General features: G+C 42.3%; 2 protein-coding genes across 2 annotated transcripts in view; one reads left to right on the top strand and one right to left on the bottom strand.

Moving 5' to 3' along the window:
- The first annotated feature begins 734 nt into the window (after positions 1–734).
- Positions 735–4,312, top strand: LOC113107360 (homeobox protein Nkx-6.3-like). The gene is made up of 3 exons (XM_026269807.1): positions 735–1,433; positions 2,472–2,641; positions 2,902–4,312. Exons 1-3 carry the CDS (start codon positions 1,016–1,018, stop codon positions 3,130–3,132), a joined length of 819 nt encoding a protein of 272 aa, XP_026125592.1. The 5' UTR covers positions 735–1,015; the 3' UTR covers positions 3,133–4,312.
- Positions 4,313–5,468: 1,156 nt separating this feature from the next.
- Positions 5,469–14,189, bottom strand: part of LOC113107359 (type I inositol 1,4,5-trisphosphate 5-phosphatase-like) — a 28,477-nt gene continuing 19,756 nt past the window's right edge. Inside the window, exon 16 of the mRNA XM_026269806.1 lies at positions 5,469–8,008. The gene's annotated coding sequence lies outside the window, so the exon portion shown is untranslated. The remainder of the gene's footprint in view (positions 8,009–14,189) is intronic.

The following is a 14,189-nucleotide window of genomic DNA, read 5'->3' as shown; positions in this document are numbered from 1 at the left end:
GTCAAGAAATTAAGGAATTCATGCATGAACCCAGACATAATCAATAGCCCCAACAGTAATTGTAAAACCCTTCTTGTCCTGGACAGAATATCAAACAGTCTAAGTCCAGAAAGTCAAGGACAATGTTTAAGGTCAGGTCTCAAAAAAGGAGTCAATCCTTTACACTTCTAACATGGCATATTACATCCTACTGTCTTTAAATTACCTTTGTGCACTTATTCGTGTTAAGTGTTCAAGTAAGAAATTGCCTAACAGCCACCTTTACTAATGAAATTAAATTCATGTTAAATCATGCTTTGATTTTGCACTTGTCCATCTGGTATTAATAAATTGCAAAGAAAAAAAACCTGTCAGACATGGTCACCAAACCAGATCTTCTAAAATGCAATCATAATGGAAGAAAAGACAACGTAATACATTCCCGCCGACCATCACAAGATGACAAACTCCCATTTCCCTGTGTTACGCTTGCTAGCTGCTCCTCCACAGCCACGGCAGATGCCCCATTAAAAAGCAACTTATTCTCACCCAGACTTTTTAAAAAACTATTAATCTGTTGACAACCAATCAAAGGCTGTCCTGCTTCGAACAGACCAATGAGGCGACCAGGCACGTCGAGCGCTCAACCAATCAACGCAGGCCATTCTAATTCTGTCCATCATTATGAAGAAAGTGCCACAGCGATCTAAGGTACATCTTATTTATGACCTGCAACCAGAGAGCCAGTGGTGGGACATTTGTCTGTGAAAGTGAGAGAGGCACTTGGTGTTCACTTTGTAGATCCATTATGGACTAGTCAAAGAGTTGAGAAGAGGAAGTTAACTTACCTGATCTTTGAGACATTTCCGGGGTGATGTGAGGACCACACTGAGCACTGGAAATACAGGAGGTTGTCAGGTTGTGTGGACAGTACTAGACCCCTCAGAGTACTTGATGTCAGGACCTCAGTAAGAAATCAGTCTTGAATCGCCATCGTCACCGTCTTGGGAAGCAGAAGAAGTGCAGACTGGTGTCCATGGAGTCCAATATTTCAGGGTCCTTCCTCTTCAACAACAGCTTGAACCAGTTCCCCTCAGACATCAAGGCCCCGGTGTGCCAGTACTCCATTGCCAACTCCTTCTACAAGCTCAGCCCGGCCCACATCAGCGCTCAGCTCCAGGCCGGCACGCCGCATGGCATCAGCGACATCCTGAGTCGGTCCATGGTGGGTGGCCCAGGAACCCCTGCGCTGCTGTCCGGCTACCCCTCCATGAGTGGCTTCGGGACAGCCGTGCCCAGTCCAGGGGTGTATTATAACCGGGACTATGCTCCATCGGGACTGAGCAGTTTCTCTAAACCCGGAGTCGAATGTTCGGGTCTGAAGGGTAAAGGCAGCAGTTGCTGGGTGGACGGAGGGTACGAGTGGAGAGGCGCCAGACAGCAGTGTCCCAACAGTAAGTCTCAACAATATGTGTTTGATTTGGAGCATTACATGTGAAGAGGTACAGACACAGTGATACTCACCGCACTTATTTAGTATATTTTTGTAAATTATTTGAATAAGAATATCAAACCGGAGAAAAAAAACATTAAAAAGTTTTCCAGTTAAATTATATTTAAGGGCTTGACTTGATAAACGTTGGTCAGGTTGAATATCACTCCAGTCTGATATTATTAATGTGTATACAACTGATGGTGTATTATGTAAAGTTATATAAAAGTTTACTTTTTTCAGTACAGTGTATATAATACCGTATAATATAACAATTTAAGTATTTAATAAAACAATAATTTTATGAGAAAAAAAACATCCATTTAGAACAGTTCATTATTTTAAGTTTTATAGAATATGAATAAAATATTACTAAAATAATTGTGTATAAAATAATAAATAATTATAACATAATAAAATTAAACAAATTGACATTTTCCAAGCTTGTTGACTATTAAAAGTAAAACTTTAAATTCTTCTATATAATCCCAGATGTTTTTTTTATTATTTTTATTAAAGATATTTTTTTTTTTTTCATTTATGAGTTCCAGTTATAAAAGCATTTCTAACATGACATGGAAGCGTAAATGTCAATGTAAATGCTAATTCAATTATTTACTTATTTATTTGTTTCCATTTTACCAATTTGTTCTTCATCCATTTTAAAATTTGATGCTTTAAAGTTGGAAAAATAGAAAAAAAGAAATTACATGGGATAAAATGAGGACTTCGGATGCAAAACCCTCCAAGTCCGTCTGAGATTTGTTCTTTTAAATGAGCATTTTTATCAGGCTCCTATGTAATTTCACTTTAATGGCAATCAAAAGGTTATTTGTTATTTCCCGAATGCCTTTGTCCAATGTTATTTTCATAAGAGCCTTATTAAACTGCTTGTTTACAAGAAAAATCTCAGACTTAAATGTTTTTTCACCTGGGTTTTTCAACTGAGTCAGAAGATGCAGGTGTATCTGTGACACCCAGTCGTGTGTTTTCTCTGTAGACGGCGGGCATCACACTGAGACTGTGGGGAAGAAGAAGCACACCAGACCCACGTTCAGTGGACACCAGATCTTCGCTCTGGAGAAAACCTTCGAGCAGACCAAGTACCTGGCAGGACCAGAGAGAGCCAGACTGGCATACTCACTCGGCATGACCGAGTCACAAGTTAAAGTCAGATAACATACTAGTCATTGAAAGTTTTTCAATTGATTTGAAAATGTGCATTATTCAATAGCTGTAAAACATACCAGGGTTGGTGTAGCATAAAACATTGCTGAAGTTGATGGGAAGCTGAACATAAATAGGTTCCGTTTACATTACTAACATTTTCAAACTTTAGTTATAAGAATGTATTTGTTTTTAATGATCTGTGATGAGTTTAAACAGCACCTAGCTGCGTGTTTCTGACGCGATATTGTGATTCCTCTCAGGTTTGGTTCCAGAACCGGCGCACAAAGTGGCGGAAGAAGAGCGCGACGGAGCCGAGCTCCACGCAGGCCTCGCGGGGGGAGAGCGGAGAAGACGGCTCGGAAAACGAGGTGGAGGACGAGGAGTACAACCGACCGCTGGACCCCGACACAGACGACGAGAAGATCCGACAGTTACTGCGCAAACACCGCAGAGCTTTCTCAGTGCTGCGCCTGGGACCGCATCACATCTGAGGAGAACTCGCGCGCAACACACGAGCCAATTCAAAACAATAGAATGCTCACTTAACACTTTCTGTGAAGTCTATTGAACGCCATTGCCACAGGAAAAAGATACTAAAATGTTGTCAAATTTGAATTTTTTAGGTTTTTACCTAGAACTAATGTCATGTAAAAAAAAAAAAATGGACTAGCCTACATATCAGTTGATGAAATGGCACATTTAAAACTTAAAAGGTAACAAACCACAAAATGTTTTGGGAAGTGTATATTAGTACATTTATGCAAAATAAATTAAATTCTAAGCTATAAATTTATTGTCAAATTGAACAAATTAAGAAACCACCTTCTATAGATTGTGCTCATTGTAATACAAATGAAAATACTGAACTATTGATGATGATTCTTTTGGTAAAATATTACAATATTTAACAAATAACACTTTTTATTGATTAAGTGTTACAAAAAAATTCTCTGAAAAAAACCTTTATAATGTATTATAGTGAAACGTGACAGCATTTACAAGAACATATAAATCAACAGATTCTGAAACATTCAAGTTGCATTATTTAAAGACTTCATAGAAAGTGTTACTTTCTAACACATTACTTTACAATGTTTTACATTATAAATGTTTATGAAACTACAGGAATAGCGAACAGTTTCAGTAAATGCAAGCAGATACATACATTAGTGAATGAACTGCATTCTCACTCTTTTTTTTGTCATTTTGTCTCTGTGTTTGTACATTCTTCCTTCTTTCTTTCTTCCAAAACTGATGATTATGAAATGTGTTTATGTTAGTCCTTACAGTTCAGATTGCCAGCAATATCAGAGTTCACAGACAGGCATGTCTCGTTTAGCAAATTAAGTCAGCTGTCGTTTACAAGCATTTCATGTTGTGTGAGTTAAGTGAAGCTAACCTGCAGCTCTCTCAGTCTAGAAATCAAGTAGGGGTTCAGAAGTAATGAAACAGCATGTTTTCAGTTATGCCATACAAGCACTGCAAAGTGATCATATTATTTATTGATTTTTAAAAACTCTTGAAGACAGGGTAAATAGATATTCCCCCAATAATAGCATCAATTCAGTTATACAAATACAGTCAAATGTTAGCATATAAAAGGCATATAATATATATGATCTGTGAATGAATTATGATGAAAATGCCCAATAAAATACTGTTTTGAATGTTTGAGTTCGTGCAGTTATGTTGAAATTATTTTCGGCATCAATTTCTTTAGTAAAAAAAAAAAAAAAAAAGTTAATGCTTAACTTGGAGAAAAAACAAAATAAAAACAAAGAAAACAGCTATTTTCAATTGTAATAATTTTTCTCAATAATTATACTGTAATATTGATTAAATAAAAGCAGCTTTGGAGAGCATAAGAGATTTCTTTCAACATAATCTTAAAAACTCTTACCAAACCCCAACTTTTGAAAATAGTGTTTATAAATGTCATAACATTTCACAGTAATAAATAAAGCCATAACTCACATTGCTTTCATCGTCTTTATCACAATTAATAGGAAGTTACATGCTTAACCTGTTGAAAAGGTTGTTTGAACTGTCAATGAATGCTAAACCTACTCTGATTATTCTTCATCAAATCAGCAGGCGCTCCGTATGAAGTGGTCTTTGTCAGTTTGAAGAATCTCATTTAACTAATGGCTCCTTTGAGATCAGATGTCTACAGGCAGACATTAGTCAGATCTCAGATCCTTTCATCTGAATCAGAGAGCAGATGGTGGGAGGGTGTGTGTGTGTGTGTGTGTTTTTATGGACACTGCAATGGATCTTAACTGCACACTTCAATTAAATATACTCATAATGATAATGAGTTTGGATTGATCAATTAATGTGAACCAAGTCGATGTGACAGAACAGTCATTAATGGATCTTCTCAGTGATGCTAATTTTAACACCTGTTGCAATGTGTCAAAAATATCAAGGCAAAACAAGAACTCAGTATATCAGGATTCATTATCATCAATTTTTATTTTAATAAAATTATTATTCTTATGTAGTACAATTACTTGACCCCAGTAGGTTATTCAATTTTTTTAAAATAAGTTCATACTTTTATTCAGCAAGGATGTCAGTAAAGACATTTATAATTTTACAAGAGTTTATATCTCAAATAAATGCTATATACGTATAATATGCAAATCAGAATATTAGAATGGTTTCTGAAGGATCATGTGACACTGAAGATATTCTATATATATATTCTATATATTCTATATTTGAGTTTGAATAGACGTTACTATTTCTTCACCCAAATGAAATATTCATTTAACACACACAGTATTAATGCATCTGTCAGGCTAACAAACAACACAACCTCTTAGTTGATGAATATATACATTTTATTAGGAAATTTAAGAAAAACATTCATAGGTGCTGCAGGGGGTACAGTACAGTAAGAGGGTCTTTCTTTAGACCGTTTCAGGCCGGTCCAACATTCAGCAGCACGTGAGGTACGGCTAAAGTAAATGCACTGCAGCTGTATCTTACTGCATTTCACATCCATTACAACAGATCTACCAAAAACGAGGTTCGTCACAAGTCACAAAATGGGAAAGAAATGAGGAAATAAACAAATATTTGGCACAGCGTGTCAATTACATAAGAGAGTCTTTTTTTCAGCTTCTGAAATTTTTCGGTATGAAGATGACTGTTTGTTGTAAGTTATATGACTGTGTTTAAACCTATGAACAACCTATAATTTCAAATTGCAAATTTCCTGATCTTATCGACAAGTTTCCCTTAGCCCGGCAGTCACCATTTATCTTAAATTTTTCACCACCATCCATCATCTGGATAAACACTATATAATAATATAGAATATGTTTTTCAACTGTTCTCAGCTGATCCTGTTAAAATCCCTCAAACAAGTTTCATTTTTTTAATGAAAAAGAAAAGGAGAGTGTCAGAGACAGAAAGTAGAAATAACTTAAAAAAGGTTAACATAAAATAAGCAATGTGTCTAATTTCTGCTACGAGCAAAACTCTTTTAAAATGTTCTATGAATGTTCACATCACTGCGAAGTAAAATAATTCCCCAAAACGAGTGCAAACATGAATGGCTACATACACGTTTAACTTAGCATGCTAATAACAGTGCACATAAATCTCAAAAGACTGTAGTGTTTGTGTTGATCTCTAAAATCTCAAATGTTAATGACATTGATGCCGAGCGACTCCATGGCCTCCTATTGAGCCAGGGTTTGAAGCGATGCCCTCGAGAACAGTAAATTATGTTGACCATACCATGAATCAACTACAACAAGTCCATTATTGACAGGTGGGCCGTACGGTTTAACCCTCGTGCGTAAATTATGCATGGGGTGTTTAGATTATATCGACTGAATCAATAAATTCAAAACCATGGCCCTGTCATATCTGGATATTATCACTTGTAGAGGTTTATAAATTGTTTGATTTGGATTTGAAATGAGGAACATGTTGCTGAGGACATTTTTACTATAAAAGTGTGTCAACGTCTCATTCTTAAAGGGCATCCAAAAATGCTAATTCTGTCATTCTCATCAGGTTGTTCTGAACCTGTATGAGTTTTTGAGTTTTTTGTTGAGCACAAAAGAAGATATTTTGAAAAATGTAGGTCACCAAACAGTTGACGGTAGCCATTGACTTCTATAGTATGGAAAAAATACAATGTAAGTCGATGGCTACTGTAAACCGTCAACTGTTTATTTACCAACTTTTTTCAGAATATCTTCTTTTGAGTTCAGCACAAGTAAGAAGCTCATAAAATAATGATTTCATAATAACAAAATTGGCATTTTGGGTGAATTTTTCTCTCTTTCTAAGCATCTGTGACTCTCTGCATTGACTTAGAAGGTGATTCATGTAGACTGTTAAGAAGCACTATACCTATTTACAATTTAAAGTAATATCATAAAGCATTGACTAAAGCAATTTACAAACCACCATATTACCACACAGAATATGAAAACTGGTCATTATGACTAGCTTTAAACGGATTTAACGCTGGACCAACACCATTGAGAAACTATAGAGCTTTATAACAAAACAAGTTCCCCAAGATTCGACACAATTGAAGAAACAAAATCATCTTGGAGCGCTACACTCCACATTAGCATCCGCATTGCACTAGTGCTCTAATTAAAAGTCTGGGGGCTTCCAGGCCAGGTCACTCTGGGTGGGATTTCCATAATTCACAAGTGCTAATGGCTTTATAACTCATCCCTTGCTGTCCTGTACATATTCTATCGATCCAAGAGTCTGACTAACAACCCCGCAGAGACAATGACTGAAGCTGACAGCCGTAAGTGCTGAGGCCAGTGAAAAATGCAAAAACGCACGCTTATGAATCTCATGCATGCAGGAAGTTTTACCAGAATGGTTGCTACACCCTATGAATGAACTGTAATGCAAAGAGCTTCCGGATTATGGATTCAAACAGCCACAAAAGCTTGTGCGTTGCAGCAGCTTGCGTTTGGATATACTTAGCATACTTGTACTTGCATTCACATCCTTACAATAAGTTCTGTAAAAGCACACCAATGGAGTTGTAATTTTAAAGCTTTGCCATTGTAATCCGCAGAAGTTTACATCCTCTATGCAAAGTCAGGAGTCAGGAGTCGAGAGCTTTGAGAAGTGTTTTCACGCTGAAGTTACGCTGAACATACTTGAAGTCTTAGTTAAACGTATATTGTGATACCAGGGAAAATGGTTTTTGGAAAGGAACGGTTCCTGTGTTGTGCTGGAGGTTTCGGGGGTCCCGTGCGGTCGGTGGGTGGGTGTTGTTAGGGTCTGCTCATGTCTCGGTGTGTGTGTACTGGCTTGATCCGTAGAGATGTCCACAGAATAACTTCTAGGTACACTTCAACAACGCAGGAAGCCCTGATGAAAAGAGAAAGAGTGTTTAGGAACTTATAAAGTATAAATATATGAAAACAGGCATTAGATGTTTAGACTCATTTGTTTGATTTATGAGTATTACACTCTTAAAAATGAAGGTGCTTCATGATGCCATAGAAGAACAAGCGAAGGTGCGTCCTAGAATACACTATCTCTGTGTTGCTAAAAACGCTGGTCTCCCTAGTGATGTTTTAATGAAAGTATATCTGACATTTATACGGCCAGTCCTTGAGTATGCTAGCCCGGTATGGGGTGGATTACCTAAAGGTCTCTCTGATGAGCTAGAGAGTGTCCAAAAACATTGCTGCCGGATAATAGGTGTTCCAACTTCTACTGTCCCATTACTGAGTCAGAGGCGCGACGAGGCCACTATACGTACTTTTATAAAACTACTCAAGGACAGTTCATCACCTCTGCATTGTTTCCTGTCTGTGGCTCCCAAACCTACCTACCTATTACGGCAGCATAGGGAGTTTGTTGTGCCCAGGAGTAAATCAAAAAGACATGAACTTTCTTTTATTCCACGTGCTCTTAAACTGTTTTATAAATAATTTACAGTTTGTTTTGTTTTTTGTTTGAAGCCTGTTTTGTTTAATTTATTTATTAATTGTATATAAGGTTGTTTCGAGTATGTGTTCTGTTTGATACATTTCAGGGTTTTGTTCTTCAATATCCTGCCTTGTCAAACTCTAAATAAAACTAACTAACTAACTAACTAACATTTTTGTCTAAATGGTTTCATAGAGAACCTAGAAGAACCTTTCTGTTTCACAATAGTAGTAAACTAACAGTACAGTTGCTGTGTATTTTTATTAAGCACATAAATATGTAAATTTATTTGTAGTATATTTAGCATTAAATATATTTATTCACTAGGGTTAGTTTCATCTGGATTTTATTGTAATTAAATTAAAAAGCGGTCTAAATGTTACTTTACTGAAAATGTTAAGAAAGCAATTAAAGTTCCCTTTCAATACTTCACTCGTACTGCGTCGAAGACGCATATGGGAAAAACCCCTTTTTTCTCCTGAACTGAAGCCTTATTCAATCACGCAGTGAAACTGCACAGCCATTGGATCGTGCAGTGCTATTAAAACAAACCAATGGCTTGGCAGTGGTGCTGCACGAACCTATGGCAGCGAAGCCCGCCAAAGCCCGCCAATATGGGCGGGGAATCTGGCTATATATTGGCCGCTTCACCACAGGAATTCAGATTATTTCTCCTTCAGCGACGACGTCACATCGCTTCGCTGATCTCCGCTGAACTGCTCGCCGTTGACACGCCTCGCACTGGAACGCGTCTGCTGGTCCCCACCGCAGATACATCGCTTCCCTGCGGCCATCCGGTGAGATATATTGAAAGAGCAAATTTCGATTTCGATATCGCTCCTCGCGCCCTCCCTTTTTCTTCCTCCCGCGAGCCGGCGAGGAAGAAAAGGCGGGGAAGAGGATTAAAGCAGCAGGATGAAAGCGAGCTCACGCCGGCTCAGCCCCCGCGTGCCTCGTTTTCTTCGCCCAGAGGGGATTCCCCAGTCCTCTTTGTACAGCCAGACCAGTGTCCCTCTGCTGCCGCGAGTGATCTGGTTTTGTTTGGAGGGACTGAGGAGGAACTGCTAGAGGACAACATGTCTCTAGCCGCTTCAGATGCTGAGGAGCTGTTGGGTTCGCCGGACCCCGCCCCCTCGATGTTTATCTGAACCAAACCACTCGAAACTCGGGATGGACGCCGAGCTTATCCGCGTTCTCTCCAGGGCAGTGGATGAGCTGGGTCTGGATTGGTCTCCTCCAGAGGAACCAGCCCGTAGCCGTCTGGATGAATGGTTTCTGCCGGGGCGCCAGCAAGCCCCTCGTCAGCGAACTGCTTCGTTCTTCCCGGAGGTCCACCACGAGCTCACTAAATCGTGGCACGCCCCCTACTCAGCGCGCCTGCGTACTTCATCTTCATCCGCCCTCACCTCAATTGACGGCGCTGATGAAAGAGGATACGAACGGCTGCCGCCGCTGGACGAGTCTGTGGCCGTGCATCTCTGCCCTCCAGCAGCTATTGGATGGAAAGCCAAGGCCAACCATCCGTCCAAACCCTGCCGTACGACGACGGCACTCGCCGGGAGTGCCTACTCATCGGCAGGGCAAGCAGCCGCGGCGCTCCACTCTTCCTCTTGTGCGCCGGTTCCCGCCTCCTTCTTCCCGATGTATATGGAGTTGTAATATCGTTACAGTGGTGCCGAAGCCCGGGAGAAGGAGGCGGGAACCGGCGCACAATCAAAACATCATTTTAATATTCAAAAATAACCAAAACGGTGCACCAGCCCCTCGCGGACGACTGGTGCGCGCAAATAAAATCCAAAACATAAAATATGTCCCAGGCCTGGTCCTCTCTCGTCCTTCACGGTCGTCACTCCAGTTTTATATCCTTCCATCTCCTACGTGGGACTCGATACTTGCGGTGGGGCGCAGGTGTAGCTCATCTCCAATCACTACACCTGGCCTCACTCCTCGTTCCCACGCCTCTCGGCCCCGCCCCACTCGCCACAACAAGGTCCTCCCCTTTGGGCTGTCTCTGGCGCCTCGCACGTTCACAAAGTGCATGGATGCGGCTCTCTCCCCTCTCAGGCAGAAGGGCATCCGCATTCTCAATTACCTCGACGACTGGCTAGTTCTAGCTCAGTCAGAGGGGGAGGCATTGGGTTACAGAACTGTGCTCCTCAGCCATCTGGAATGCCTGGGGCTCAGGGTGAACTTTGTCAAGAGCTCACTGTCCCCCAGCCGACGGATATCATTTCTGGGAACAGTGTTAGACTCAGTGACGATGAGGGCAACAATGGTGAAGGAGCGCGCTGCGGCTCTACAGCGACTTGCGGCCTCTTTCAAAATAGGTGCTTCTCTACCCCTAAAGACATTCCAGAATCTGCTGGGTCTTATGGCGGCGGCATCGCCGGTGCTGGAGCTCGGGCTGCTTCGTATGCGCCCCCTCCAATATTGGCTGAAACCACGTGTTCCACCTCATGCATGGCGTCACGGACGCTTGAATATCAAGGTGAGTCAGGACTGTATTTCGGCCCTGACCCCTTGGAGGAACATGCAATGGATGGAACGGGGTGCTCCACTTGGTATGGTTTGCAGAAGGAAAGTGATCTCCACAGACGCGTCCAACAAGGGTTGGGGCGCGCTGTGCGAAGGGAAACCCGCTTTCGGCCAATGGTCGAAAGAGGAGTGCAGGCTTCACATCAACAGCCTCGAGATGATTGCAGTTCAACGAGCCTGCCAGAGCTTCCTGTCAGACCTAAAGAGCCACCACGTGCTGGTCAGATCGGACAGCATGACGGTGGTCTCTTATATAAATCACCAAGGTGGGCTGTCATCGACGCGTCTCTTCAGACTGACGTCGCGACTGCTGGAATGGACCCAAAGCAATTTGGGGTCCCTGAGAGCAGTGCATCTTCCGGGCAAGCTGAACAAGGGCGCGGATATGCTGTCAAGAAGCGGAGTCTCCTCAGAAGAGTGGAGACTCCACCCGCAGACGGTTCAGAAGATATGGGAGGTCTTTGGCAGAGCAGAAATAGACCTCTTTGCCTCAAAAGACAACTCTCATTGCCCAATATGTTTTTCCAAAATCAAGGACGCGTTGTCCCAGGACTGGCCCAACCGTCTTCTTTATGCTTTTCCTCCGGTCCCTCTGATTCCCCAAGTAATCAGGCGGGTCAGGGACCAGAGATGCAGGGTTCTGCTTGTAGCCCCATTCTGGGAAAATCAGCACTGGATAGCCGACCTGTCGCAGATGCTGACTGCAGCCCCATGGCCCGTTCCCCTGTGACGGGATCTTCTTTCTCAGGTCGGACGGGACGATTTGGCATCCACACCCAGAGAAGTGGTCTCTGCACCTTTGGTCGCTCGACGGGAGCCCGCGGGACTCCCTGAGCGTGTGCTAGACACAATTTCACAGGCTAGAGCTCCGTCTACACGATGCCTCTATGCCTCCAAATGGTCTGTGTTCTCCACATGGTGCTCAGACCATGGTGAAAGCCCGACCTCTTGTGACGTATCAGTGATACTGTCATTTTTGCAAGAGCTCTTGGAGAAGGGACGATCCCCCTCCACGCTTAAGGTCTATGTAGCAACTATAGCGGCGTCACACGTCCTTATAGCAGGCCAGTCGGTGGGCAGAAACGACTTAGTCGTCCGATTTATGAGAGGTGCCAGACGGCTTCATCCGCCTTGCCCTCCCACCGTCCCTTCTTGGGACCTGCCCACGGTGCTGAGAGCCCTGAAGGGGGCCCCCTTTGAACCGCTACAGTCCATAGGCCTTAAAGCCCTGTCGCTAAAGACCGCTCTGCTATTGGCACTAGCGTCTGTTAAGCGTGTGGGTGATTTGCAAGCACTATCGATAAGCCCTAATTGCCTAGAATTCGGGCCTAACGACTCGAGGGTCGTCCTGAAACCGAGGCATGGCTATGTGCCAAAGGTGCTCTCCACACCCTTTAGAGCACAAGTGGTCACCCTCTCTGCGTTACAAAACACAGAGGAGGATCCAGGGCTGAATCTACTTTGCCCAGTGAGGGCTCTAAAAGTCTACATAGAGCGTTCTGCGCCAATAAGACGATCAGAACAGCTCTTCATATGCTTTGGAAACCGCACCAGAGGGTTACCGGTCTCTAAGCAAAGACTTTCAAGGTGGATTGTTGATGCAATCCAGCTAGCCTACTCTTCTTTGGGCCTGCAAAGCCCAATTGGAGTAAGAGCCCATTCGACGAGAGCAGTGTCTTCGTCTTGGGCATGGTCTAGTGGTGTGACTATCGCAGAAATTTGTGAGGCGGCTGGCTGGAGCTCGCCGTCCACATTTGCTAGATTTTACAATCTAGACGTCCCAGCGCTTCATGCTAGGGTACTTTCTGTGTGAAGGTCACCTTCTTGTTCCTCATTTGCATGCTCTTGGCCATTCTTGCCCAAGGCTCAAACTCTACTCGTATGCACTCGGTCCCTTGGCTACTGAGGCGATACGAACACGGGATGATCAGGCTAGGCCAGACGTAACCTCATTGAACTTATTCTGCCCCTAGTTGCTATTGTCATATCTTGGTTTAACAAATCAAGTTTGATTGCGTTGGTCGTCCTCCCTTCTTAGCATGGCGTGATTGAACTGGGTTCCCATATGCGTCTTCGACGCAGTACGAGGGAAGTATTGAAAGGGAACGTACTCGGTTACTAACGTAACCTCGGTTCCCTGAAATACGGGAATGAGTACTGCGTTCCTTGCCATGCTAAAAAGGCTGCACAACTCAGTCGTCGCTTCAGTCGAAGTAACCTGAATTCCTGTGGCGAAGCGGCCAATATATAGCCAGATTCCCCGCCCATATTGGCGGGCTTCGCTGCCATAGGTTCGTGCAGCACTGCTGCCAAGCCATTGGTTTGTTTTAATAGCACTGCATGATCCAATGGCTGTGCAGTTTCACTGCATGATTGAATAAGGCTTCAGTTCAGGAGAAAAAAGGGGTTTTTCCCATATGCGTCTTTGACGCAGTACTCGTTCCCGTATTTCAGGGAACCGAGGTTACGTTAGTAACAGAGTACGTTTTCCATTTTAGCTGAATAAAAACCTTAACAATATATATTGTAAGGTCTCACATATATAATCTTAATAACTTATTAACAACAACTAAAAATCTTATTAACTCTTTTAGACCCCAATTCTCTGATTTAAGTATCTAGGAATATTAATGTCTATAATCGAACAGCAATAGCAGACTAAATGACAGACCAGCAGCACTCGTAAAGCCATCTAAACCCTAGACAAGCAAAACCTATAGAACACACATAAAACTGGCAGCAAAACAAAATCATTGCCCTAAAAATGCCAATAGAGGACAACGATGCAGGATAGATCTGTGTCCTGTGTATCTGTAATTAATGAACACTGCAGCTTTTACAGAATTGCTTGCGTACGCTTAAGAGACGGCGGGACGCGTCTTCAATCACGCGGCACTGAGGTGCTTCATCTCACCTCAGAGTCACAGGAAATGAGGGTCGAGGGGCTGCTAACGGCTCCTCGGGGAAGATCAGAACAGAGCCCTTGAGCGGTGAGTGTGTGTATGTGTGTGTGTGTGTGTGTGTGTGTATATATATATATATATATATATATATATATATATATATATATATATATATA

The sequence above is a fragment of the Carassius auratus genome, chromosome 8, assembly GCF_003368295.1.
Source record: "Carassius auratus strain Wakin chromosome 8, ASM336829v1, whole genome shotgun sequence".
NCBI lineage: Eukaryota > Metazoa > Chordata > Actinopteri > Cypriniformes > Cyprinidae > Carassius > Carassius auratus.
Note: the sequence above shows the minus strand (reverse complement) of the source record. Positions and strands in the feature narration are given on the sequence as shown.